Here is a 25,380-nt window from a genome sequence, read left to right as displayed (position 1 = left end):
GAATGCTAAATGACAGGCCTAAAGTGCTTTAAAACATCTTGCATGTGTATACATCAATCAGGCAGTGTAATTAAGGTACTGCTTCACACTGACACACCAAACTGTTCACTGAACAGAACAGGTATGCAGTGGCGGGTTCACTGAACAGAACAGGTATGCAGTGGTGGGTTCACTGAACAGAACAGGTATACAGTGGCGGGTTCACTGAACAGAACAGGTATGCAGTGGCGGGTTCACTGAACAGAACAGGTATACAGTGGCGGGTTCACTGAACAGAACAGGTATGCAGTGGTGGGTTCACAGAACAGGTATGCAGTGGTGGGTTCACAGAACAGGTATGCAGTGGTGGGTTCACAGAACAGGTATGCAGCCAGGAACAAGCTAAGCCTAACTAATCTTTCCCTATGAGAGAGAGTGTGCAGCAGCTCGCCCTACTCTCACTAATGCAGGCAGGCAGTGGCACACGAGTGACCGTAATGGTCGCCGCTGCCTGCCTTTTAGTAGGGGGGAGTGGCTCCAGGGGCTAGTGTAGCCTAATTGGCTACACTAGGCCTGCTGACTGTGATGTAGAGGGTCAAAGTTGACCCTCCATGGTGCATTATGGGGCGAACCGAACTTCCGCAAAGGTTCGCCTGCGGGACGCGAACGCGAACCACGGAAGTTCGCATGGAACCGTTCGCAGGCGAACCGTTCGGCCCAACTCTACAGGTAAGTTCAACTCATTTTCCCCCGACCCCCCTACAGTATTCCTTTAACCACTTTACCCCCGCGCGTACGGATTTCTCCGCCCCTTTTTCCATCCTTTCACCCCCAGGGACGGAGAAATCCGTACTCTGCGCACTCCCGCCGCTGTCCGCGCTCCCGCTCGTAAACACGCCGCCCGCCGCTAGTAAACACGCCGCCGCCCGCTCGCCCGGAGATCGACGAATGGGAAAATCCATTCCCGTTCGTTGATCTCAGCCCCGCAATGATCTGCTGCCGCTCGGCTGAGCAGCCCGATCATTGTGAAAAAATAACAAAGTCCCAGCCTCTTTCTACTTCCTGCAAGAGTCCAGAAGGACGCTTGCAGGTCGTATGAAACAAATTGGTAATGGTGCCATCTTGTGGCCAAATAGTAAAACTACATCCTAACCATTTTTTACACACAAATAAACTTGTTTTACACAAAAAATTAACTCCTTACCTCCCACACTCCCCAATTTTTTTTTTTTGTAATTAAAAAAAAAAAAAAAAAATTACAATTTAAAAAAAATACATAAATAGTTACCTTAGGGACTGAACTTTTTAAATATTTATGTCAAGAGGGTATAACACTGTTACTTTATAAACTATGGGCTTGTAATTAGGGATGGACGCAAAACTGAAAAAAATGCACCTTTATTTCCAACTAAAATATTGGCGCCAAACATTGTGATAGGGACATAATTTAAACGGTTTTATAACCGGGATAAATAGGCATATACATTTAATGGGTTTTAATTACAGTAGCATGCATTATTTAAAAACTATAAAGGCCGAAAACTGAAAAATAATAATTTTTTTCCCACATTTTTTCCTATTTTCCCATTAAAACACATTTAGAATAAAATTATTCTTGGCATAATGTCCCACCTAAAGAAAGCCTAATTGGTGGCGAAAAAAACAAGATATAGTTCATTTCATTGCGATAAGTAATGATAAAATTATAGACGAATGAATGGAAGGAGCGCTGAAAGGTGAAAATTGCTCTGGTGGTCAGGGGGTAAAACCCCTCAGTTGGGAAGTGGTTAAAGGTGGGCGGCTATACATCAGGCGACTTGCATGCCCGATTGACGATACGACCAAATTCGGGCCAAAATTGGCCACATGAATCGGTCGGACACGCTGCAAGGTGTAGGGCTGAATTGCTTGATCGGTTGCTCAGTGGAAATGGTGAGCGATATAGCGACAAGAGATTAAACCCCAACGCTGTACCAGTGGCGTAGCTAAGGAGCTATGGGCCCCAGTGCAAGTTTATATTACAATTCATATGGCGCAACAAATCCGGCCAAGGGCAACCACAGTGTCAGAGGTACAAGAAGGGGGTGGGGAACAGTGTGTTAATGATTACCACTATTTAACCTCCCTGGCGGTACGCAGTTTATGAGGCTGCGTCTGCGGGAGGGATTTTTAGAATAAAACTCGTTTAAACTTCGTAGCTAGCACTAGGCTAGCTACCTGTGTCCCCCAAGTCCCCCAGGACCTATCTGTTCCCCCCGATCGCCGCCGGCAATATTTACCCAGCCACGATCCCGGGAGAGCCGCAGCTTCCCAATTAGCTTTACTTGTCGCTATGGTGACGATCGGACATGACGTCATGCGCAGTCCCGATCCTCCCGATAGCGAAGCCTGGAGCTGATTGGGAGGCTGCGCCATTGCGGGATCCCTGGGGGGTATGTATTGCAGCGGGGATTGGGGGGAGAGCGGAGGCACTTGGGGGGCACAGGTAGCTAGCTAAGTGCTAGCTGAAGAACATTAAACACATTTTATGAAAAAAAAATCCTCCCGGGGCCATGCGATCCCCTGCGGCAGTTAGCCTGACACTGTGTCTGGCTTACCGCCAGGGAGGTTAAAGCATCTGTAGAAGTAATTATTACCAGCACTGGACCAATGAAATGAAAATACTGCGGTTGAGGGAGGGCCCCTCTGGCTCAAGGGCCCCAGTGTGGTTGCAACCTCTGCACCACTATAGCTACCACACTGCGCTGTCCCGCCCTATATATTACCTGTCCAGATTCGATTAGAGAGATATTTGTCTCTTGGTCATATCTGCCCATCATCGCTAGATGTATGGCCATCTTAACACTTGTGCACACTAGATAATCACCCCCAAGACAGTCATTAGGCTGCATCTACTGTTTGTGTGTACAGCTGCCCCTGACATCGTTATGTGGTTGGCCATCCCACCAGATCGCTAAACAACCGGTTTGAACAAAGACAAACTAGCCGATTGCTTACCTATTTAGTCCGCCCATCAATGCCGCTCGCTCAAGCGCCATCCCTCCTCCCCTCTCTGTTGAACAGTACACACTGATGAGCTATAGCGGAACTGCATGTCCAGACAGTGCTCATTCCTCACAATATCACCCTAATGATCAGTTTATGGTGACTCTTATCTAGTGTATGTACGAGGCTTAGAGCTAATGTCTCTTGAAACAAAACAATTCAGGTGGATTCATCTCACAGGTAGAATTTAAATTAAAAGGGCAATGGATTGATACTACATCAAGGGGAAAAAACTGCAGTGAAAATAAATGCTTTTACACACAGGGAATGCTTGTGTATACTTTCAAATGTTCTGAGAGTAGTTACTGAAATGTTAGTTGTGGGAGAAGAAACCCACTTTAAAGAAAACCTGTAATAAAAAGAGCCTCTGGGGGGGTGCTTATCTCGAGAGGGGGAAGCCTCTAGATCCTAAAGAGGCTTCACCTGTCCTCTTCCGTCCTCTCGATCCTTCACTGGGACTCCCCGAACCGTCCAGGACCATAACAATCCTGTGATGAGCATCACACAGGTGCACTAGCGTCTTTCCAATGGACTTGCGTATGCGCAGTAGAGCGGATCCAATCGGGCTGGGCTATTTCCACTGGAGCCCATTGGAAAGTCGCTAGTGCGCCTGCACAAGGCTCGTCACATGATTGTTATGGTCCTGCACCCGGATGACTACTGTGCGCGCATGTACATATTTTCGGAGGCTGCCATCGCTGGAACTGGGGGTACTGAGAAGGATGGGGAGGCCTCATTAGGATCCAGAAGTAAGCACCCCCCAGGGGCACTTTTTTGTTACAGGTGTTCCTGAAAGTGAACCTCCGGACTAAAAATCTACTCAGCAGAACTGAAAAGGCTTGGTGTTTCTTTAACAGTTTCACAGCATCAGAACTTTGTTTTTCTTACCAAAGCATCATTTTTAGCTGCATTTTCAGCTAAGCTCCACCCATAAAAGAAAAAAGCCCGGGCTTTTTTTCCCTGATGCTGTGCAGAGCATGATGGGATTTCCTATATTGTTATTCACGTTGCCTAGCAACTGGGAGAGGTGCTCAGGACACAGGACAGTTGGAATTGTGTCTCATGCTCCCTGTCACCTCCTTTTAACCAAAAAGATGGCTGCCCTCATGAAATCAAACATTTGCCTGTTCTATTAAAACAGGGTGGATAAGAGATTATAATACCTATCTATTTTAATCAACATAACTAATGTAACTTAATGACTGTATGTTTGTTTAGGCTGAAGTTCCTCTTTAAGGTGGCTGGGGATCGTTGTATGAAAATTTAGTTGATTGGAAACAATTTTTTTTCATAATCGAGTTGTGATGGATAGAAAGTACAGATTGGTTTGTTAATGGAGAAATAATTGATGTATTATGATTTTGTATTTCCAATCACATTTATCTGATGGCTCAGGTTATTCTTCGATGAAAATTGTACTGTTAATGGGCACCTTAAAGTGTAACTGAACTCTTGCCCAGGACAGAAGGAAAACATAGAGAAAGGCACCCTGTATGTATTTAGAGAGTTTAGCCTGTCTAATACCCCCCCTAATCTGTGACCAATCACAACTGTTATTTGAGCTCTCAGCTGCATCAACTGGCTTCCTTGTCAGAGCAGCTAATTTGTAAACACAGCATGTTAACCCTATGTCTGCTTCCTTGAAAGCAGGAAGTAGACACTGCAGCTTTAATCAGCTGTAACAAAGACATTTTTCTTTAAAGGTTATTATGCTGTTTCTTATCTTCTAGAGCAGAGAGGAAGTTCTGAATTCAGGTCTGCTGTCTATGGATACTTCTACAGGGGAAGAAAAGGTTATTTCAGATTAATTTCATAAAATATAATTTGTATATTTATTTCTTTTTAGAGCAAACAATGATGTGGAGCTTCCTCCTCCCTGTTGTCATGGTGATGCTGCTGGGGGTCACATTACTCATCATAGGATGCTGGAAGAGGGAGTGGTAAGTGTTACATTTAACATGGTTTTACTGCTACTGTTATACTGCCGTGAATATGGTGCACCTCATACTATGCAACCAGTGTTAGGGCCGGTGCACACCAAAAAGGGCTAGTGTAATAGCAAACGCTCAGCGCTTTTTGAAGTGATTTTGCTAGGCTATTCTAGGCATGTGCCTATCGATTCTTGGAGCGCTTTGGTGTAGCATTTGTTATTTTTTGTTACAGTAGAGCCATAAGTGAACAGATTCTGTATCAAAAACGCTTGGAAAATTGCTCTGATCTAGCGCTTTTCAGAGCGATTTTCCACTTTCCTATACTTAAAGGGGCACTACAGCAAAAACTGTAAAATTTAAAATATGTGCAAACATATACAAATAAGAAGTACATTTTTTCCAGAGTAAAATGGGCCATAAATTACTTTTCTCCTATGTTGCTGTCACTTACAGTAGGCAGTATAAATCTGACAGAAGTGACAGGTTTTGGACTAGTCCATCTCTTCATAGGGGATTCTCAGCAAGGCTTTTATTCTTTATAAAGATATTCCTGAAAAAGGATTTAAACAATGATTCTGTCCAGCTCCCCTGCACACTACACAGTTTTTTGGGAGTTGGACAGAGCACCGGCCATTCACCAAGTGCTTTTGAAAATAAATATATCCCTAAGAATCCCCTATAAAGAGATGGACTAGTCCAAAACCTGCCACTTCTGTGAGATTTCTACTACCTACTGTAAGTGACAGCAACATAGGAGAAAAGTAATTTATGGCTCATTTTACTCTGGAAAAAAATGTACTTCTTATTTGTATATGTTTGCACATATTTTAAATTTTACAGGTTTTCGCTGTAGTGCCCCTTTAACATTGAGGCTAAATCGCCTCAGAAATCAGCAGAAATGCTGCAGGACCCGCGTTTGAGGGAAAAAAGCTCTGGTGTGATCCATCCCATTCAAATGCATTAGCCAAGCACTTTTCAAAGCGCTGGCGTTTTTAAAAGTGCTCAGAAGCGCTCTTGGTGTGCACCATCCCTACACTGGATAAACACCACATAAATGACAGAAAAGAAGAAAACTCCGCACACATGCAATTAAATCCGAGACGGCCGATAAAGACCACCTTGTCCAAGTGGGTCTCCTAAAGATCCATAATCTGAGCGACCCCCGAGCACGTTGTCTTGCCCACTCTAGCTGCTCATTCATTTGCCACTAGTTGTCCCCACAGGCTAGTGATGTGTCTGTACAGCGTCAGGCCTCAAACTGTCACCTGATCTCTGCCAGGTGACAGTAATGCAAAGTGTGTATACCTTATGCTGGGTGCACACAATGCGATTTCCCACTCGATCAGCGGGATTGATCGATTATTTCCAACATGTTCGATCAGGTTTCGATCGATACAGCCGTCGATTTTGCATACTTAACATGCAAAACTGACGGCTGTATCAATCGAAACCCGATCGAACATGTCGGAAACAATTGATCAATCCCGCTGATCGAGCGAGAAATCGCATCGTGTGCACCCAGCATTAAAGAGAACCCAGTTTAAGAAACATATATTTACCTAAGGAGAGGGAATCCTCTGGATCCTAATGAGGCTTCCTACGGCATCCTCCGGACCCCTGTTAACACTCGCAGACACTCCAGCTGATCGGGGCCGCATTCCTCGTCTGGCACGAGCGCAGCCATGCTGCAGCCACACGTGACCATGGGGGCGCCTGCGCAGTACCACGGAGATTAACAAGCCCTTATCGGTATACTTAGGAGGGTCCGTGAATCATGTCAACAGGGGACCAAAGAATGCCATGGGAAGCCTCATCAGGATCCAGAGGCTTAGCTCTTCTTAGGCCAGCATGTGATTTTGTAGCAGAGTTTTAGCTCAGATACATTTTAAGACACATAACAAAAGGACCCAGAGACTAAAAGTACTCCTGCTGGACAATGTTCTACCCAAATAAAGCACAGTGCTGGAGATCTGAATGTTATGATTCTTCACTCCGTGCCGACCGCTACACGCCAATTGTCGTGAACGCGGCGGCAGCCCCAGGACCGCTAAATGCCAATTGTCGGAAAATCCTGGGGTGGGATTTTGCAGGAGATTGCGCACCGCTGCGAGCTCATCTCTGCATTGCCGCTAGATGACAGTTAGACGGCGAAACCACTATTTACATTGTACAGCGCCGCGATCTATGGCAGCACTGTACTGGGGACAGCCGCATGACATGTCTGTCCCCCTGGAAGGCAAAAGAGCAATCGGCTGTCATAGGCTCATTTCTATGAGTGGGGGGAGGGAGGAGATAAGAAAAAAATATTAAAAAGAAGATAAATATTTATTTAAAAAAAAAACCCACACAAATAAATAAATAAATAAACAATCATTGAGGGAGTGATCAGAGCCCACCAACAGAAACTCTGTTGGTGGGCAAAAAAGGGGGAGGGGGATCACTTGTGTGCTGAGTTGTACGGCCCTGCAGCAAGCCCTTAAAGCTGCAGTGGCCTAAATTGTAAAAAAAAATAGCGTGGTCATTAGGGGGGTGTAAGCCTACAGTCCTGAAGGGGTGAAAGGGAACCTGAAGCCAGAGGTCTATGGAGGATGGCATATTTATTTCATTTTAAGCAATACCAGTTGCCTGGCTGTCCTGCTTATCCTCTGCCTCTAATACGTTTAGCCATAGCCCCAGAACAAGCATATGCAGAAGATCACGTTTCTGACATTATTGCCTTATCTGACAAGATTAGCTGCATGCTTGTTTCTGGTGTGATTCAGACACTACTGCAGCCGAATAGATCAGCAGGATAGCCAGGCAACTGGTATTGTTTAAATGGAAATAAATATGTCAGCCTCCATATTATTCTCACTTCAGTTGTCCTTGTGGTGATTGTTATAGTTGTACAATGACATGTTGTTTATTTCCAGGTTAAAGGAACAATGTTACCCTGATATTCCTCAACCCAACAAGAGCAAAGCGCTGTCCTTCACTTCACCAAAGGTAAATGATACCCTGACACATTACAGTATCTAGAGGAGAGCTGTCACTCAGGGCCAGTTCTAGACTTTTTACTGCCTCCCAAATTGGGATGATCACACAGCAGCCAACAATTTGCACCGCACGTTAAAGCTGCGGTGAGCCCCCATAAGACACCCTCAGTGTAGGTAAGTAGCCAGATATAGGTGCCCCCAGTGTTGGTAGCTAGGTACAATGGCCCCCAGTATAGGTTAGCCAGGTACAGTTTCCCCCAGTGTTGGTAGCTAGGTACAGTTGCCCCCAGTATAGGTTGGCCAGGTACAGTTGCCCCCAGTATAGGTTAGCCAGGTACAGTTGCCCCCAGTATAGGTTAGCCAGGTACAGTTGCCCCCAGTATAGGTTGGCCAGGCGCTCTCTTCACTTCCTGTTTCTGCCTGGTGCCGCCTCCAGACTTCTGCCATCTGAGGAAGTCGCCTCACTTGGCATCATGGGCGGAGCAGGCCTGCTGTCACTTCCCCCACAGTGCTATATAGAGTACACACATCCAGCTGCATCTCTTGCTGTCACAGCGCCCACACTAACCTGCCCTCTACCAATGTGGGGGGAAACTGCAAACCTGAAAATAAACTTATGGTACAGGGCTTATTCACGGTGGGACATTGCGTTGTAATGCGACGTTAAGGTCGCAACGAAGCATTACAATGCAAAAAAAGAAGGTAATGCACATTAATAATGCTGCATTCTTGTGGCATACAGTAGACACAGTGGAGCATACAGGCAATGAAAAGTGTGCCTCTCTGTACCTGTTAACATCTGCATTTAGAGGTAACGCACTGCAAGCAATGAGTTACCATAACACAACATGTACAACGCTGTGAATGTTGCATAGGCTTAACATTGCAGTGTGTTAAAATGGCTGGTTAGTGTACTGGTTAAGGGCTCTGTCTTTGACATGGGAGACCAGGGTTCAAATCCTGGCTAGGTCAAGTACCTATTCAGTAAGGAGTTCAATTCAAGATTCCTTAAAGGATACCACAACTGAAATGTGACATAATGAGATAGACATGTGTATGTACAGTGCCTAGCACACAGATAACTATGCTGTGTTCCTTTTTTTCTTTCTCTGCCTGAAAGAGTTAAATATCAGGTATGTAAGTGGCTGACTCAGTCCTGACTCAGACAGGAAGTGACAACAGTGTGACCCTCACTGATAAGAAATTCCAACTATAAAACACTCTCCTAGCAGAAAATGGCTTCTGAGAGCAAGAAAGAGGTAAAAAAGGGGAATTTCTTATCAGTGAGGGTCACACTGTAGTCACTTCCTGTCTGAGTCAGGACTGAGTCAGCCACTTACATACCTGATATTTAACTCTTTCAGGCAGAGAAGGAAAAAAAGGAACACAGCATAGTTATCTGTGTGCTAGGCACTGTACATACACATGTCTATCTCATTATGTCACATTTCAGTTGTGGTATCCTTTAACTGCAGGGTGGCCTCTTGAGCGCTTTGAGTCTGGAAGGAAAAAAACAAGTGTTTGGATTATTATTATTATAGGACAATAACGTCCCACTGTGAATGCAACCTTAATGATTTGTATGTGTAGTACAGCTAAGAAATAGAACATTAGTAGTACGGAAACCAGTCTTATATTGTTTCCAATACAGGAAGAGTTAAAGTGAACCTCCAGACTAAAAATCTACTCCGCACAACTGAAAAGGCTTGGTGTTTCTTTAACAGTTTCACAGCATCAGAACTTTGTTTTTCTTACCAAAGCATCATTTGTAGCTGCATTTTTAGCTAAGCTCTGCCTCATCAAAGTAAACTGCCCGGGCTTTTTTCCCCTGATACTGTGCAAAGCATGATGGGATTTCCCATGTTGTTATTCACGTTGCCTAGCAACTGGGACAGGACAGTTGGAACTGTGTCTCATGCTCCCTGTCACCTCCTTTCAACCAAAAAGATGGCTGCTATCCATGGCCGGATTTCTGGCAAGGCCACATAGGCCATGGCCTAGGGCACCAGATAAACAAGGGGCGGCCTGCAGACAGTGGGCATTATTTGCAGGGCATTATTTGCAAGTGTCCAAACCAATGAAAGTGGTCAGAATAACTGCACTATTAGTACCAGCTGGCATCTGCCTGTGCTGTGCTACAGGCAGCTGCAGTCCTTTAACCAAACGTTTGTGAACAGTGTGTGACTAGCAAAAAGCCAGACCTTGTCCAATGACATAGCAGCAGCTGCAGGCAGTTACAGAAGGCCGGGTCTCACACACTTGGTGTGGGGGATGAAAGGACCAGGGGCAGCACCAGCAAATAGTACAGAATACAGAAGGCAGCCTCTCACAGTACCCATTTCTTAATTATTGATTGGCCAGCGCTGTTACCCTGGAGACAGCAGTGGGTACAGGACTCACTTTTACGTGTTGCTGACCCCACCCAATGTCCAATTGTGAGCCACTTTTGACTATGTGTGTATGGTGGAAGGCTCCTACCACGCCCATCACCTGTAGATCGCTTGATTGACCAGTTCCCCCATGTGACATGATTGATTCACTTCACGTTGCCTTGGAGACCTCAGCACTAGCCCCAATAGTGGACACCATCGGCCCAAAATTTTTTTGATGGATGTGTGTGGAGAGAGGTGGTAGGATACGGTTGGGGCGGCTGGTAATAGTCGGCCTTGGGCGGTAAGAAGTACAAATCCGGCCCTGCTGCTATCATCAAATCACAAACCTTTGCCTGTTCTTTTAAAACAGGGTGGGTAAGAGATTATATTACCTATCTATTTTATTTAACATAACTAATGTAACTTAATGACAGTATTTTTGTTTAGGCTGAAGTTCCTCTTTAAGAAACTTCAGTTGTTATCTATTCAAAAGTTATTGGACCCACTGGGTCAAATACAGACCTGATTTCTGAAGCACTTGAACAACCAAGAAACAGTGAGGCAGGGGTCACACTTGTCTTTCAGTTTCTACACTTTTCAGAAAACTGAAAGACAAGTGTGACCTCTACCTTACAACAGCTAATGTAATTTATAGAGAAAACTGACAAATTGCGCAAGATGTCAGTTTTTTTCCTGCGCGCGAAATCTACATTCAAGTGTGACCTATCTCATTGATTAACATGAGTTCTCAGTTGAAAACAGTTTTTCTGTGCAGAAAACGCGCACGAAAGCCAAGTGTGACCCTTGCCTGAGAGACAGTTTGAAATGAGGTTTTACTGCAGGGAAGTTCAAAAGCATTACTTCTGCTTCGTTTTATAGCTTAAAAGACAGAGTGTGGTTTTAAAACTGCAACTGCAATGTTTCAATGTTTAAAAAAAAAACAAAAAAAAGTGCTATATAACTGGAAATAAAAATATGAGACTTTTTTTTTGCTACTAATGTTCTATTCATTATCCGTAGTACACATACAATTATTATATCATAAGTTTTGGGGTTTTTTTCACTTCAGGTTTGCTTTAAGCCAGTAGTAAGTTTTCAGTCCCTTGAATCACACTTAGCCTAAATTCACAGGGGGCGTTGTTGCATTCCCTGTAAAAGCAGGAACGCAATGGAACAGGAAAGTCCTGTCACACGTTATCTGCACAATGTTAACAGTGAACCATACCATCAATAAAAAGTATACTTCACTGTTAACGCACCGAACCAATCGCATTAGGTGCATAGGTGGTGCATTGCAGTGTGACCTTCCGTGTTACAATGCAGCTGTTACATCACAGCACAACACCTTACTGTGAACCTAGCATTAGGGTCCTTTCACACCATGTCCATTGTGTCGTGTCGCAACAGATGATCTCATCAAACTGCCTGATGTTAGTCCCTTATTGTCATCTGGTTACATTTTTACACATGATTGTCATCTGATAGAGCATAATCTGTCAGTCGGATGCTTTGAATGACTTTTGTTGAGCGTGTGTATGAGGCCCACGTATGGCTAAATTAAGACCATTTTTGATTAACCACCTAGATGATGTTAATTGCAAGTTTTTGTTCACTAACAGGGCCATAGCAGGGTCATGCAAGAGGTCAACTGTGCTGCTCAGAAGGTGGAACTTGTCCAAGTAGTGGAGAATGGAAAGGACCATGACCTGAAAGATATCAGTGACCAGCAGATGGATGTGATGTATTCCACCATTCAGAAACCCAGTAATTTGACCAGCTCAGAGACTTCCAATGATGCCTACTCAACAAATAACAGCAAACAAGTCAGCTATATCAATTATGCAAACAAGAAGCTACTGTACCCACCAACAGAAGATCTACTGTATAAGCCAATGGAGGATCTACTCTACAAGACAACAGAGGATGCACTGTACAAGCCAATAGAGGACCTACTCTACAAACCAACAGAGGATCCACTGTACAAGCCACAATCACCCGTTTACCTGGAATTCTTCAACCAGAACTATACTGGCACCCCGGATGACACACTTGAGGATGACTCCAGCTCAGGTTACAGGCCTCAGACAAGCACCGCCATGTTTCATCAGTCCTCTTGTGAGGACCCGAGCCACACCAATCACACACAATACACAAGTATAGATGATGGACCTGATTTACAAGTTACAAGCTTTGAAAGTGTGTCTGGTTGCGAAAATGAGCCAATGAGTCCAACTTCAGTAACTTCAACTTCATTTATCCTTGTGGACTGAAGAACTTCTCTCAGAATTCCACCAGCGAATTGTGTTTCTTTGAACAGTGAGATACCACGCAGGTGTGGAACCCATTCTGAGCATTAATGACAGACAGCTGTCAGATATTCCTCAAGTACTGTTGGAACGAACAAAGAAAATGTGGGATTTTTTTCATTTCAAAGGTGAAGCAAAGGACTTTTTGTTTACCAATGCAGAAGGTTGTTTTAAAGGAAAGATGGCTCTGATACACTACACAATTGTGTTGGCACATCAGCATGTGCAAAAGTTCAGTGTTTTTTTTTTGGGGTGGGGGGAGGGGGAGGGAGAGTGGATATGACCAAAAGTGCCCTCCTAGGTGTGCCTCCGCATTTCTGAGCACCTTAAAGAGAACCCGAGGTGGATTTGAAGAATATTATCTGCATACAGAGGCTGGATCTGCCTACACAGCTCAGCCTCTGTTGCTATCCCAAACCCCCCTAAGGTCCCCCTGCACTCTGCAATCCCTCATAAATCACAGCCATGCTGCTGACAAACAGCTTGTCAGAGCTGGCTGTGTTTATCTCTATAGTGTCAGTCTTCTGCTCTCCCCGCCTCCTGCAGAACTCCGGTCCCCGCCTGCATCCCTTCCCTCCCTGCTGATTGGAGGGAAGGGACGGGGGCAAGGACCGGAGCTATGCAGGAGGCGGGGGAGCAGCTGAGACTGACACTACAGATGTAAATACAGCCTCACAGCACAGCTGTGATTTATGAGGGATTGCAGAGTGCAGGGTGACCTTAGTGGGGTTTGGGATAGCAACAGAGGCTGGGCTGTAAAGGCAGATCCAGCCTCAGTATGCAGATAACATTCTTTAAACACACCTCGGGTTCTCTTTAAGTTGTGTTCAGCTTCCTGGTGCTATCAGAATTTGTCCCAACTTTCTATCCCCTTCCCCCCAAGAGTCTACTCACTGCTTTATAGGGCCCTCTGTAGTGAGCCTCCAGCTTTGTAGCACTTGCTAACAGAGACTAGGGCTTCAATTTATAAAGCATTACCACGTGCGGTAATGTAGAAAACAGTTGATTGTATCAAACATTTACTGAAATGTCAGTTCACTAAAGCTGCTGTTACCGCATGCCATTCTGAAATTTCCAACCAGTGTCAATTCACAAATATTAGAGCAGACTGTAAGGCCAAGAGAGATGTTCAGTATTTATCTCCAGCTCTGGTCTGTCGGAAACTAGCAAACAGCATGCAGTAGCATTGACAGAAAGCAGAGAGCGTAGTAGGAAAAGACCCGCCTCCTGCTTCTCATTCCATTTGATCCGAAGCACTTGTGGTCAGGACTTCAGAACGGCAGAGCAGGAGGAGGAATTCAAAGTGGCTTTTCAGCATCACTTAGATGAGCAGACCTGTGTAGTACTACACAGAAGAGAGACCAAATGGCATGGAAGCACATCTAAAGTGATGCAGGACGCCTTTTCCTCTCTAACAAGCTGACACAGGAACAGCTAATGCAGCCCAGTCTCAGTCTGCACAACACCATAAAGAAACCTACTCCACTTTCCACTACATACCGAACAGGGCCTAAGGAAATTACCACATTTCTTCCACACCTGTGAAAATCTATGTGAATTTGGAAAAAAAAATTCCCAAATGTGGTATTTTACCAACCTGATTTTATTTATCGGACAATCACTTTCAGGAAGCTTCCTTTTCAGAAAGTATCATGGGTTTCTGAGATTTTAAAGAGACTCTGAAGCGAGTCTAAATTCACTTTTTTAACTTGTAGCCATGTTAAGAACTATAACCCCTTCTAAACCGCCGCTATCCCGCAGCAAAATGAGGGGTTTATACCCCCAAATCCCCCTGCAAAATCCACGACTTTCTTGGTCGTGGATTTTGCTGCTCATGGAGGCAGAGCTATGAGCTGCAGCTCTGTCTCCATGCGCGTCAATCACCGCGCTGATCTCCGCCTCTCCCCGCCCCTCTCTGTGAAGGCGGATTAAGAGGGGCGGGGAGAGGCGGCGATCAGCGGGAATTGACGCGCGAAGAGGCTGAGCCACAGCCATTAGCTCTGCCTCTATGAGGAAGAGCTCCCCGGAGTTAGGAGAGGGGATTTGGGGGGTATAAACCCCTCGTTCTGCCGCGGCATAGCGGCGGCTTAGCTGGGGTTATAGTTCTTAACATGACTACAAGTTAAAAAAGTGAATTTAGACTTGCTTCAGAGTCTCTGTAAGTAAAACTGAAGCAAAAAAAAAGGAAAAAGCCAGATACTTCCCTATGGAGAGGAAAGGCTCTGGTTCCTATAGAGCCTTCCTGTTCCTCTTACGGTCCCCGCATCCCAGTGCTGTCACCCCTGTTGTACATATTCGACCAACTGGAATGCAGGGACCGTACGAGGAGCGGGATGGCTCTTCAGCATCCAGAGCCTTCCCTCTCCATCGCTAAGTATCTGACTTTTTTTTTTTTATTTCACTACAGATTTGCTTTAAACTGGCCCTGTGGTGGGACAGATATGGAGGCTGCCATATTTATTTATTTTTAAACAATGATCTTCTGCCTCCAAAACTCTTAGCAACAGATCCACATAAAATATATGATAAGGTGTGCTGACTGCAGTTTGACAACAGTAACCACATGCTTGTTTCAGGTGTGCGATTGAAACACTACTGATGCATGAAAGATCAGCAGGGCTGCCAGGCAACTGGTATTGTTTAACAGGAAATGAATATGGCAGTTTCCATATGCCCATTCCCACCTCATTCCAGTGTTGTGTCTGATTACGCTGCCTGTTGATTTGCGCTGCCCCGCATGCGCAGTAGGAGACTGTGCGGCCACAGTTCCTATTGAATGATGCTGCTGGTGGTAAAATACTAAATATTTCCGCTCCCACACCTCTAACACTCCCCACATTTTCAGGGTAGGGAGGGAACCCCCCGAACGACCTCTATGCCAAATTGCAGCCCCCGAGACCCACTGGTTCCCGAGATAGGTTTCTCTAATCTATCTCCTGAACCAGCGGGGCTCGGGGGCTGCAATTTGGTATAGAGGTCGTTCGGGGGGTGCCCTCCCTACCCTGAAAATTTGGGGAGTGTAGGGTGTGTGGAAGCGGAGATATTTAGTATTTTACCTCCAGCAGCATCATTCACTTCACACTGAGCATGCGTGCTACTCGGTGTGGAAGGGAGCTTCCAGGCAGCACAATCAGACATTACACCGGCATGTGACACATGTAATATGCACTACATAGCGATATGCAGGTAGATGACCCACCTCCCAGTGACTGCATAATTCGTTTTAAATACCTGACTCATGATAAAAGAAATTTTTAGGGTGCCTTTGGGCTGAAAAAGGGGCATTTTGAAAAGCGGGTGGGGGTTGGAGTGTTGCCCCCCCCCCCCCCCCTTCAGAAATAAGTATTAATATTTTTGTGACCACAATCACTACATATATATAAATATATTTTTCATCACATATTTTTGTTGTTAAATGTTACAATATTATATAAATTGTTATTAGTAGTTGAAAACGCTTTAACCACCCTGGCGTTCTATTAAGATCGCCAGGGCAGCTGCGGGAGGGTTTTTTTTAAATAAAAAAAAAACTATTTCATGCAGCCAACTGAAAGTTGGCTGCATGAAAGCCCACTAGAGGGCGCTCCGGAGGCGTTCTTCTGATCGCCTCCAGCGGCCAGAAGTAACACGGAAGGCCGCAATGAGCGGCCTTCCGTGTTTTGCTTACTTCGTCGCCATGGCGACGAGCGGAGTGACGTCATGGACGTCAGCCGACGTCCTGACGTCAGCCGCCTCCGATCCAGCCCTTAGCGCTGGCCGGAACTATTTGTTCCGGCTGCGCAGGGCTCAGGTGGCTGGGGGGACCCTCTTTCGCCGCTGCTAGCGGCAGATCGCCGCAGAGCGGCGGCGATCAGGCAGCACACGCGGCTGGCAAAGTGCCGGCTGCGTGTGCTGCTTTTTATTTCAACAAAATCGGCCCAGCAGGGCCTGAGCGGCAGCCATCGGCGGTGATGGACGAGCTGAGCTCGTCCATACCGCTAAGATGGTTAAAGGACAACTGAAGTGAGAAGAATATGGAGGCTGCCATATTTATTTTCTATTAAACAATACCAGTTACCTGGCAGTCCTGCTGATCTATTTGGCTGCAGTTGTGAGTGAATAACACCAGAAACAAGCATGTCAGAAACAGCTGATCTGCTGCATGCTTATTCAGGGTCTAATGCTAAAAGTATTAAGAGGCAGATAATCAGCAGTCTGGCCAGGCAACTGGTATTGCCTAAAAGGAATAAGGAAATATATATGGCAGCCTACATATTCCTCTCAAGCAATCTCTCGGAATAGTACCTGTTTGTAGGTAGGAGACTGCTGATTTTCATAAGATCCTGCAATTATTTCTATAAAAAAAAACCTCCTATGATCTCTGCCCCTAATTTCTCATTCTACAGCCTCTGAATTACATTTATAGTTACCTGTCATAGTTTATGTGCGATTGGCTGTACAAAACACCTTGTGAAGAGAGCTGAGCTAACTTTATCTCTGCTGATTAGCATATTGGGGGATGGAATTATAACACACCACAGAAGTCTGAAGGGGGCATTTTGCAGTTTGATTGACACCCACAAGATGTACACACAGCTTCAGAAAAATAACAAGTAGATTACATAACCAGAATTTGGGGATATTTAAACCAGTATTTGTGTGGTTAAAGTTATCACAATCTATCACTATCTATGTGCAAAGAGATAGGAGAATGGATTACTGAACAGATAATTATATTAATAGGTTTGTTTGTATTAAAACTGTGAAGCAACAGTGATACTACCTATATATAAAGTATGAGAGAAAATATATATACTGTATATATAGTGAACCCACAGCATATCATTTATCATATATCCTCATTACCCCCCACCCCCCAAATAGCAAGTGTGGCCAACAGAACTTAGCCCCGTCCACATAGTAATTGTGACTGTACAGTTTCCCTCCCCCACCACAAGTATGGACCCCCCCCCCCCTCAACAACAAATGTGGCCAGTGTAAACACTACCCCCCCCCCATAACAAGTGCCTGTATAGCACCCCATCCCTCTCCAACCCCCCGTACATTTGTGGTTAGTGTAGCATCCCCCCTGTAATTAACTCCCCCATTACAAATGGGCAATATTGCAACCCCCCCCCCCATACATGTTTGGTTAGTATAGCACCCCCCCTGTAATTAACTCCCCCATTACAAATGGGCAATATTGCAACCCCCCCCATACATGTTTGGTTAGTATAGCACCCCCCCCCCCCTGTAATTAACTCCCCCATTACAAATGGGCAATATTGCAACCCCCCCCCATACATGTTTGGTTAGTATAGCACCCCCCCCCCCCTGTAATTAACTCCCCCATTACAAAATGGGCAATATTGCAACCCACTCCCCATACATGTTTGGTTAGTATAGCACCCCCCCCCCCTGTAATTAACTCCCCCATTACAAATGGGCAGTATTGCAACCCCCCCCCCCCATACATGTTTGGTTAGTATAGCACCCCCCCCCCTGCAATTAACTCCTCCATTACAAATGGGCAGTATTGCAACCCCCCCCATACATGTTTGGTTAGTATAGCACCCCCCCCCCCTGTAATTAACTCCCCCATTACAAATGGGCAGTATTGCAACCCCCCCCATACATGTTTGGTTAGTATAGCACCCCCCCCCCCCTGTAATTAACTCCCCCATTACAAATGGGCAATATTGCAACCCCCCCCATACATGTTTGGTTAGTATAGCACCCCCCCCCCCTGTAATTAACTCCCCCATTACAAAATGGGCAATATTGCAACCCACTCCCCATACATGTTTGGTTAGTATAGCACCCCCCCCCCCTGTAATTAACTCCCCCATTACAAATGGGCAGTATTGCAACCCCCCCATACATGTTTGGTTAGTATAGCACCCCCCCCCCTGTAATTAACTCCTCCATTACAAATGGGCAGTATTGCAACCCCCCCCATACATGTTTGGTTAGTATAGCACCCCCCCCCCCCTGTAATTAACTCCCCCATTACAAATGGGCAGTATTGCAACCCCTCCCACCCCCCATACATGTTTGGTTAGTATAGCACCCCCCCCCCCCCCCCCCACAAGTGTGGCCAGTATACCCATAGCTCCCAACTGGACAGTACCACTTTGGGAAGCTGGGAACCCAATTCCTCCGTCTTCCTCATTTGTCCCTCTTTCAGGACTGGTGGGCAGATCTATGTAAATATATGTATTTTTGTACTGAAAAGTGTGTTTAATAGACTATGTAACTTTATTCCCATTCTTTACATTTTATATATTTCTCATTTTAACATGTTAATATGAAGGAAAATGAAGCAGGATAGAAAGAACCAGTGTGGTTTGGATTAAAAAACAACATATTTTTCTGATGAAATCTTTATGCTATGCGTGACTAGGGGTGGGGCAGGGGAGTGGCTTAAATGTCCCTCTTTCATACCTCCTCTTCCTGATGCTTAACCCTAACACTCCCGACTCACCCACCTGATGTTATGTCCTTCCTGAAGACTAAAATACCTAACGTTTATAGCTAACCTTCGTCTCTACCCCATGCCCTGACCCTAAAGCCTCATACACACATACATCGCCCATCTGGTATCAGCACCCGATCCCTCGGCTGACATAGCTGGGGCAAGGCTGACAATCACGCCACTAGCCTGCAGGCTAAGTGTTCTGCGGGGGGTGGAGCGTCGTGGGTGTGACATCATGCAGTGGGCGGGGTAAGTGGAGAGAACAATGCTCTTGGTCATCAGGGGTCAAGAGCTGCTGTACACATGCTGGGTTCTCAGCAGCCTCTGCTGAGTTTCATCTAGCGGGTGTATGCAGACTGTACATAGGGAAGGTTAAAGAGGAACTTCAGCCTAAACAAACATACTGTCATTAAGTTACATTAGTTATGTTAATTAAAATAGATAGGTAATATAATCTCTTACCCACCCTGTATTAAAAGAACAGGCAAATGTTTGATTTCATGGGGGCAGCCATCTTTTTGGTTGAAAGGAGGTGACAGGGAGCATGAGACACAGTTTCAACAGTTCTGTGTGCTGATCACCCTTCCCAGTTGCTAGGCAACGTGAATAAAAACATAGGAAATCCCATCATGCTTTGTACAGCATCAGGGAAAAAAAGCTCAGGCAGTTTTCTTTGATGGGTGCAGCTTAGCTAAAAATGATGCTTTGGTAAGAAAAACAAGGTTCTGATGCTGTGAAACTGTTAAAGAAACACCAAGCCTTTTCAGTTCTGCTGAGTAGATTTTTAGTCCGAAGGTTCCCTATGGGGGTGATCCGACAATCAGTGTTGTGATTGCAGATCAATCACAAATGCCCGTAGTACCCAAATAACGAGCACGTCTGGAATTACTTTAAAAAAACAGCACTTCCGTGACTGCGCTAATCACAGGTGATGTGCGATTTGCAGTAAAACCCCTTTAGTGGGTCCCAGGCCTTAGTGTCAGTGTGTGGCGCCATGAAAACCTTGGAAAACTTGGCATCTTTGTCCTTAAGAGGCTTTGTTATAAAGTATCTTCAGCAACATTAGATTTTTTTCTCCTTTACAGACTACAGTTGCTAAAAACAACCGGCACCGGTGGTGCCAGTCCTTTGAAGCTACTGCATTATTGTGACGCCGTGGTGCAGGGGTAAGGACCTTGGCACACCAAATTTTTCCAGCTTGGTGGACGCTCCTGGACTCACGTTCTCACAATCCTTTACTGACTATGCAAACATCTAATCATTTGCTGTAGATGTCATAAGAAGAGAATTGATAAAAAATGGCCATTAACAATACAATTCTTGGTGTAATTGCCTTCTTAAAACAGAAGGAAATTTGCAATAATTCAGTTATAAATGAACATTTGTGGTTACCCACAATGCACACCTACTAAATATGCAAATTATCCCTTTCCACCCTTGTTAAGCCAAGCAAGCATCCAGAACTGCTGGTTTATAGCAAGCCTATAGCTTTAAGTTTTACACAGCCATACCAAACCCACATGTAGACAGCCTGTTTCGGACTTTTGGTCCTCATCAATACAATTCCATGGCCATTTGATCTTTCTGATTGCCGCAGTAACCGATCACAAATGATCGGTCATGCCCATTAATGTCTGAATGCCAACGAAAAATGGATCGATTCCATGAACCTTCCTGGTGGTAAGCCCGAGATGAGCTCGGGCTATGCCGCGCAGGAGGATTTCTCAAGCCCTGTTGGGCCGATCCACTCACTTTTTTTTTTGCAATACGCAGCTAGCACTTTGCTAGCTGCGTGTGCATTCCGATCGCCGCCGCTCCGCGCTCGATCGCCGCGCCCCCCCCCCCCCCCCCAGACCCCGTGCGCTGCCTGGCCAATCAGTGCCAGGCAGCGCTGAGGGGTGGATTGGGACTCCCTTAGATGTCACGACGTCCATGATGTCGGTGACGCCATGGCGACAGGGGAAGCCCTTCAGGAAATCCCGTTTCCCGGATTTCCTGATCAAAGATCGCCGGTGGCGATCGAAGCGGGCGGGGGGATGCCGCTGTACAGCGGCTATCATGTAGTGAGCCCTTGGCTCGCTACACGATTTAAAAAAAAATAAAAAATAGTGCTGCACGGCCCCCTGGCGGTTTCTAATAGACCGCCAGGGAGGTTAATCTGATTGAATTAGTTAGCAGATTGTATCATTAGTGGCCACCTTACAGTGGATCCGAGATGAACTTTTACTAATTGCATAATTGTGTTCCTTACATATAGTTTATAGGGCATTCCTCAAGCCAAATACTTTTTTTTGTTTGTTTTGTTTTAATACTCTAATTCCCTATAAACTAAACAAGCCTCGCCCACAGTTTCTCAAAAATGCCAAGGCACTCAGGCCCATGTAGCAAGGGCTTATGGGAGCTTCAGTCTGGGCAGGAGGAGGTTAGTAGCCAGAGATTTCAGAGGCAGAGGGGAGGGGGGAGTGAATTTTTCACAGGCTGAGGGGTGGAGATGCAGTTGCAGATTACCTGTGTAATGATGACAAGCAGAACATGGCTGCTCTCATTGTATCACATGAATAAATAATCATATTCTGTTGAAGCTGTTTGCAGCCAGATTTGCTGTGTAAACTATCTAAACTGTGGGTAAGCTATATAGACAAGTTACTTGTTATAGTTAGTTTTTCATCTTGCATCCGCTTTAAGCCTGATTGGAAGATGAAAGAAAATGCAGGGTCACATGACTGTACACATCACTGCACATCTCCCTTAGTGTACTGGTCTCAGTGGTACCTATATTTGTATTATTTAATGGATGTCTTTGTATTTTACAACTCACACTACAATATTATGGTAATTGCAGCAGAGCTCCAGACAAAAATGTTGTTTTTTGCTTCAAGTGTGAATGTTGTCTGGAGTAAAGCACACTTGAAATAAGAGGAATATGGAGGTCGACATATTTATTTTTAAATAATGCACATTGCCTTGCTGCCCTGCTGATCCCCTGCCTCTAATACTTCTAACTATAGACCCTGAATAAGCATGCAGATCAGATGTTTCTGACTGAAGTCTGACTAGATTATCCACATACTGGTTTCAGGTGTGTGATTCAGACACTACTGCAGCCAACGATCAGCAGGACGTAAAAAAAAAAAAAATATGGCAGCCAGCATATGCCTCTCAGTTCAGGTGTCCTTTAATTCCCTCTCAGCAGCACAGAGGAAGTAGGCGGAGTCAGCTGGTCTCCCTTTCCAACTCCTCTCTGAGTAGGAGTTTGATATTCAATGTAACTAAGCTGCCTGGTGTTTTGTTTTATTTGGGGATCCCAGAGTGCTGGGAATATAATAACACTGCTGATTTGTACAACTTTAACTGTCATTGTCATATCTTATTTTTGTACAAAAAAAAATGTAGCATTAAATGACTATAATTTGTTAAAAAAACATTATTACTTTATCAGAAGGAGGAATTATGGTTTATCTTACACCACACCCTACACAGGTTCTCTTTCATTCGAATTGTATACAGCTTGGAATTTGTACAATAAAATGGGCAGGACGTTCACTGCCCAATTTCCCGCAGCACACAGATTGCATGGCATTTGCAAACCAGAATGACTTGCCTCTCATTGACCATCGGTAGCCAATGAATGGCTGATGACTTTGTAGCTTGGAATTGGACCAATGAAAGTCTCCATTCACACAGCACATAAAAAAAAAAGTTTTATCAGAACTGATCACAACATATCTGAACAAGGCAAGGCAATAGAATCCATTCACATCTGTTTGGAATGGATACATTTGTTCCATTCTGACTAGCACGAGAGTGTCAAACTCAAATACACATTGGTCCGAAACTGAAAACTGTGACCAAGTCGCCGGCTAACCTTGGTGTCTAGTAGCCCCCTTACTTATACATTACTCTGGTATCTAAGGCCCCCTCCATTCCTTATACAGGTGTCTAGTGGACCACTCTCTCCCCTATACAGTTCGCCGGTGTCTGGTGCCCCCTCCCCTATACAGTTCCTTGGTGTCTAGTGGCTACCCTCATCATACAGAGTTCCTTGGTGTCTAGTGCCCACCTCCTCCCCTATACAGTTTCCTGGTGTCTAGTGGCATCCCTCCTCATAGAGTTCCCTGGTGTCTAGTGACACCCCTCCCCCATACAGATCCCTGGAGTCTAGTGGCACCTCTCCCTCCATTATATGGCTTCCCTAGTGATCTAGTACTTTCCTTCCCCTCCCAAATGTAGCTTCCCCGGTGGTCTAGTGACCTCGATAAATCAAGTCATATCACATGCACACAAAGAGGCGTCCGAAATGTAAGTATGGTGAAAGACACCAAGCCTTGCGTTGCCCCTCCTCTCTTCAGTTTCAGCGCTTAGCTATGTAGGCTTAGCACTTAAGTGCTCAAGGGCCAAACAATGCAAAGTGAAGAAACCACTTGCAGGCCAAATTTGAAGGGCCCAGATTAGGCTCATGCGCCGGAGTTTGACATGTATAGACTAGTGGAACACAAGTATGGGTTCTGCGCAATGATTCCAGCTAGACCAGTCAGAGGATGGCGACAGAATCATTGCTAGCCTATGTGAACGGATAGCATCCATTCTCACTAGGCTGCTCGCCGCATACATTTCACAAGATGCTCACTTTCCGTTGTCCATTCGGGTCCCTGCATGGAAGAAACGCCGGTATACCAATCTGAGCCCCATCAGTCTCTCATTGATTAGCAATAAACCAGTGGGAACTATTCCTCCATAGGGAGGATTCCTATTGTCTCACAGAGTAGTGGGCCAATAAAAATCCTTCCTGGTTCTCTATTGGTTTTAAATCTGGTAGAGTGTGAATACAACCTGATGCAGTAGTTTTTGATTGTTCCAGTTCTGATTGTTCCTTTCTGCCATAAATTTACATCGACTTAGCATGAGTCTAGGTTGACCGATTCCATGCCTTTCCCAGTCTTATGGTGCCCATACATGGTACAATGTTTTCATTTTTTTCGATTAGATAATTTAATTTGACTAGCTGATTGCCCGGGTATGTATTTGGCTTGTGTTGGCTCCGCCCATTTTTTCTAGCCCTAACATACAATTACTCAATGACCAAGTTTGTGAGCTTTGCTGTCTTTGGTATCAATAATTTGCATTGAAATTAAAAACTATGATGGGCTGTTTGTTGCTCCACACCCTTTTCTGAATTTGAACCCCAGTCACCCAATGACCAACTGTACCAGGTTTGAGGCCTGTGCCATTAACAGTGCAAGAATGGTAGCAATTAAATATTCCCCTTGAAAAGCAATATGTGAAGTTTGATTCACTTTTGTAGGCTCCACCCACTTTTCTGAATAGGAATCTCAGTCACCCAGTGACCAACTGTGCAAGGTTTGAGAATCCGCCATTAACAGTGTAAAAATGGCTTCAGTTTACATTTTCCCAGGGAAATTTTTATATATCTCCACCCACTGATGACCCGGCGTTGCCTGTGTATGTGTATTTGACTGGTGTTGGCTCCGCACACTTTCTAACCCTAACGCACAAACACTCAATGACCAAGTTTGTGAGCTTTGGGGTCCTTGGCATCAATAATTTGTATATTCCCATGAAATGAAACAAATCAGATTGGCTGTTTGTGGCTTCACCCCCTCTCCTGCATTTGAACCCCAGTCACCCAATGATCAACTGTAGCAGGTTTGAAGCATCTGCTATTAGCAGTGTAAAAAGGGCAGCAATTTAAATATTCCCCTTGAAAATCAACAGGTGAATTTTGATTGGCTATTATAGGCTCCACCAGCTTCCCTGAATATTAATCTCAGTCACCCAGTGACTATCTGGGCAAAGTTTGAGAACCCTGCCATTAATAGTGTAAGAATGGCTGCAGTTTATATTTTCCCAGTGAAATTTGGTTTTGGTTCCGCCCACTTTTTGTAACCTGGACACAGTCACTCAATGACCAATTTTGTGAGCTTTGGGGTCCTTGGCATCGATAATTTGTACTTTCCCATGAAATGAAACAAATCTGATTGACTGTTTGTGGCTCTGTCCCCTTTTCTGAATTTGAACTCCAGTGACCCAATGAACTGTACCAGATTTGAGGGTTGTGCCATTAACAGTGCAAGAATGGAAGCAATTTTAATATTCTCCTAGAAAAGCGATATGTGATTTTTGATTGGCATTTTTAGGCTCCACCCACTTTTCTGAATATTAATCCCAGTCACCAGCTGTGCAAAGTTTGAGAACCCTGCCATTAACAGCGAAGAAAGGCTGCAGTTTACAATTTCCCAGAAAAATCTGTTTTTTTTCTACCCAGTTTTTGTGACCTTGACACACAGTCACTCAATGATC

The 25,380-nt window shown here is 45.0% G+C and overlaps 1 protein-coding gene across 5 annotated transcripts in view; it reads left to right on the top strand.

Moving 5' to 3' along the window:
* LOC137528829 (oncostatin-M-specific receptor subunit beta-like) overlaps positions 1-12,593 on the top strand; it is a 144,731-nt gene extending 132,138 nt beyond the window's left edge. For all 5 annotated transcript variants that reach the window (XM_068250462.1, XM_068250454.1, XM_068250476.1 and 2 more), the window contains 3 exons: positions 4,871-4,964; positions 7,868-7,940; positions 11,922-12,593. In XM_068250462.1, the coding sequence (XP_068106563.1) occupies positions 4,871-4,964; positions 7,868-7,940; positions 11,922-12,572 (818 nt within the window). In that variant the 3' untranslated portion in view covers positions 12,573-12,593. The remainder of the gene's footprint in view (positions 1-4,870; positions 4,965-7,867; positions 7,941-11,921) is intronic.
* Positions 12,594-25,380: the final 12,787 nt, after the last annotated feature.

Source organism: Hyperolius riggenbachi, chromosome 1 (genome assembly GCF_040937935.1).
Source record: "Hyperolius riggenbachi isolate aHypRig1 chromosome 1, aHypRig1.pri, whole genome shotgun sequence".
Lineage (NCBI taxonomy): Eukaryota > Metazoa > Chordata > Amphibia > Anura > Hyperoliidae > Hyperolius > Hyperolius riggenbachi.
This window is presented reverse-complemented; position numbering and strand designations above follow the sequence as displayed.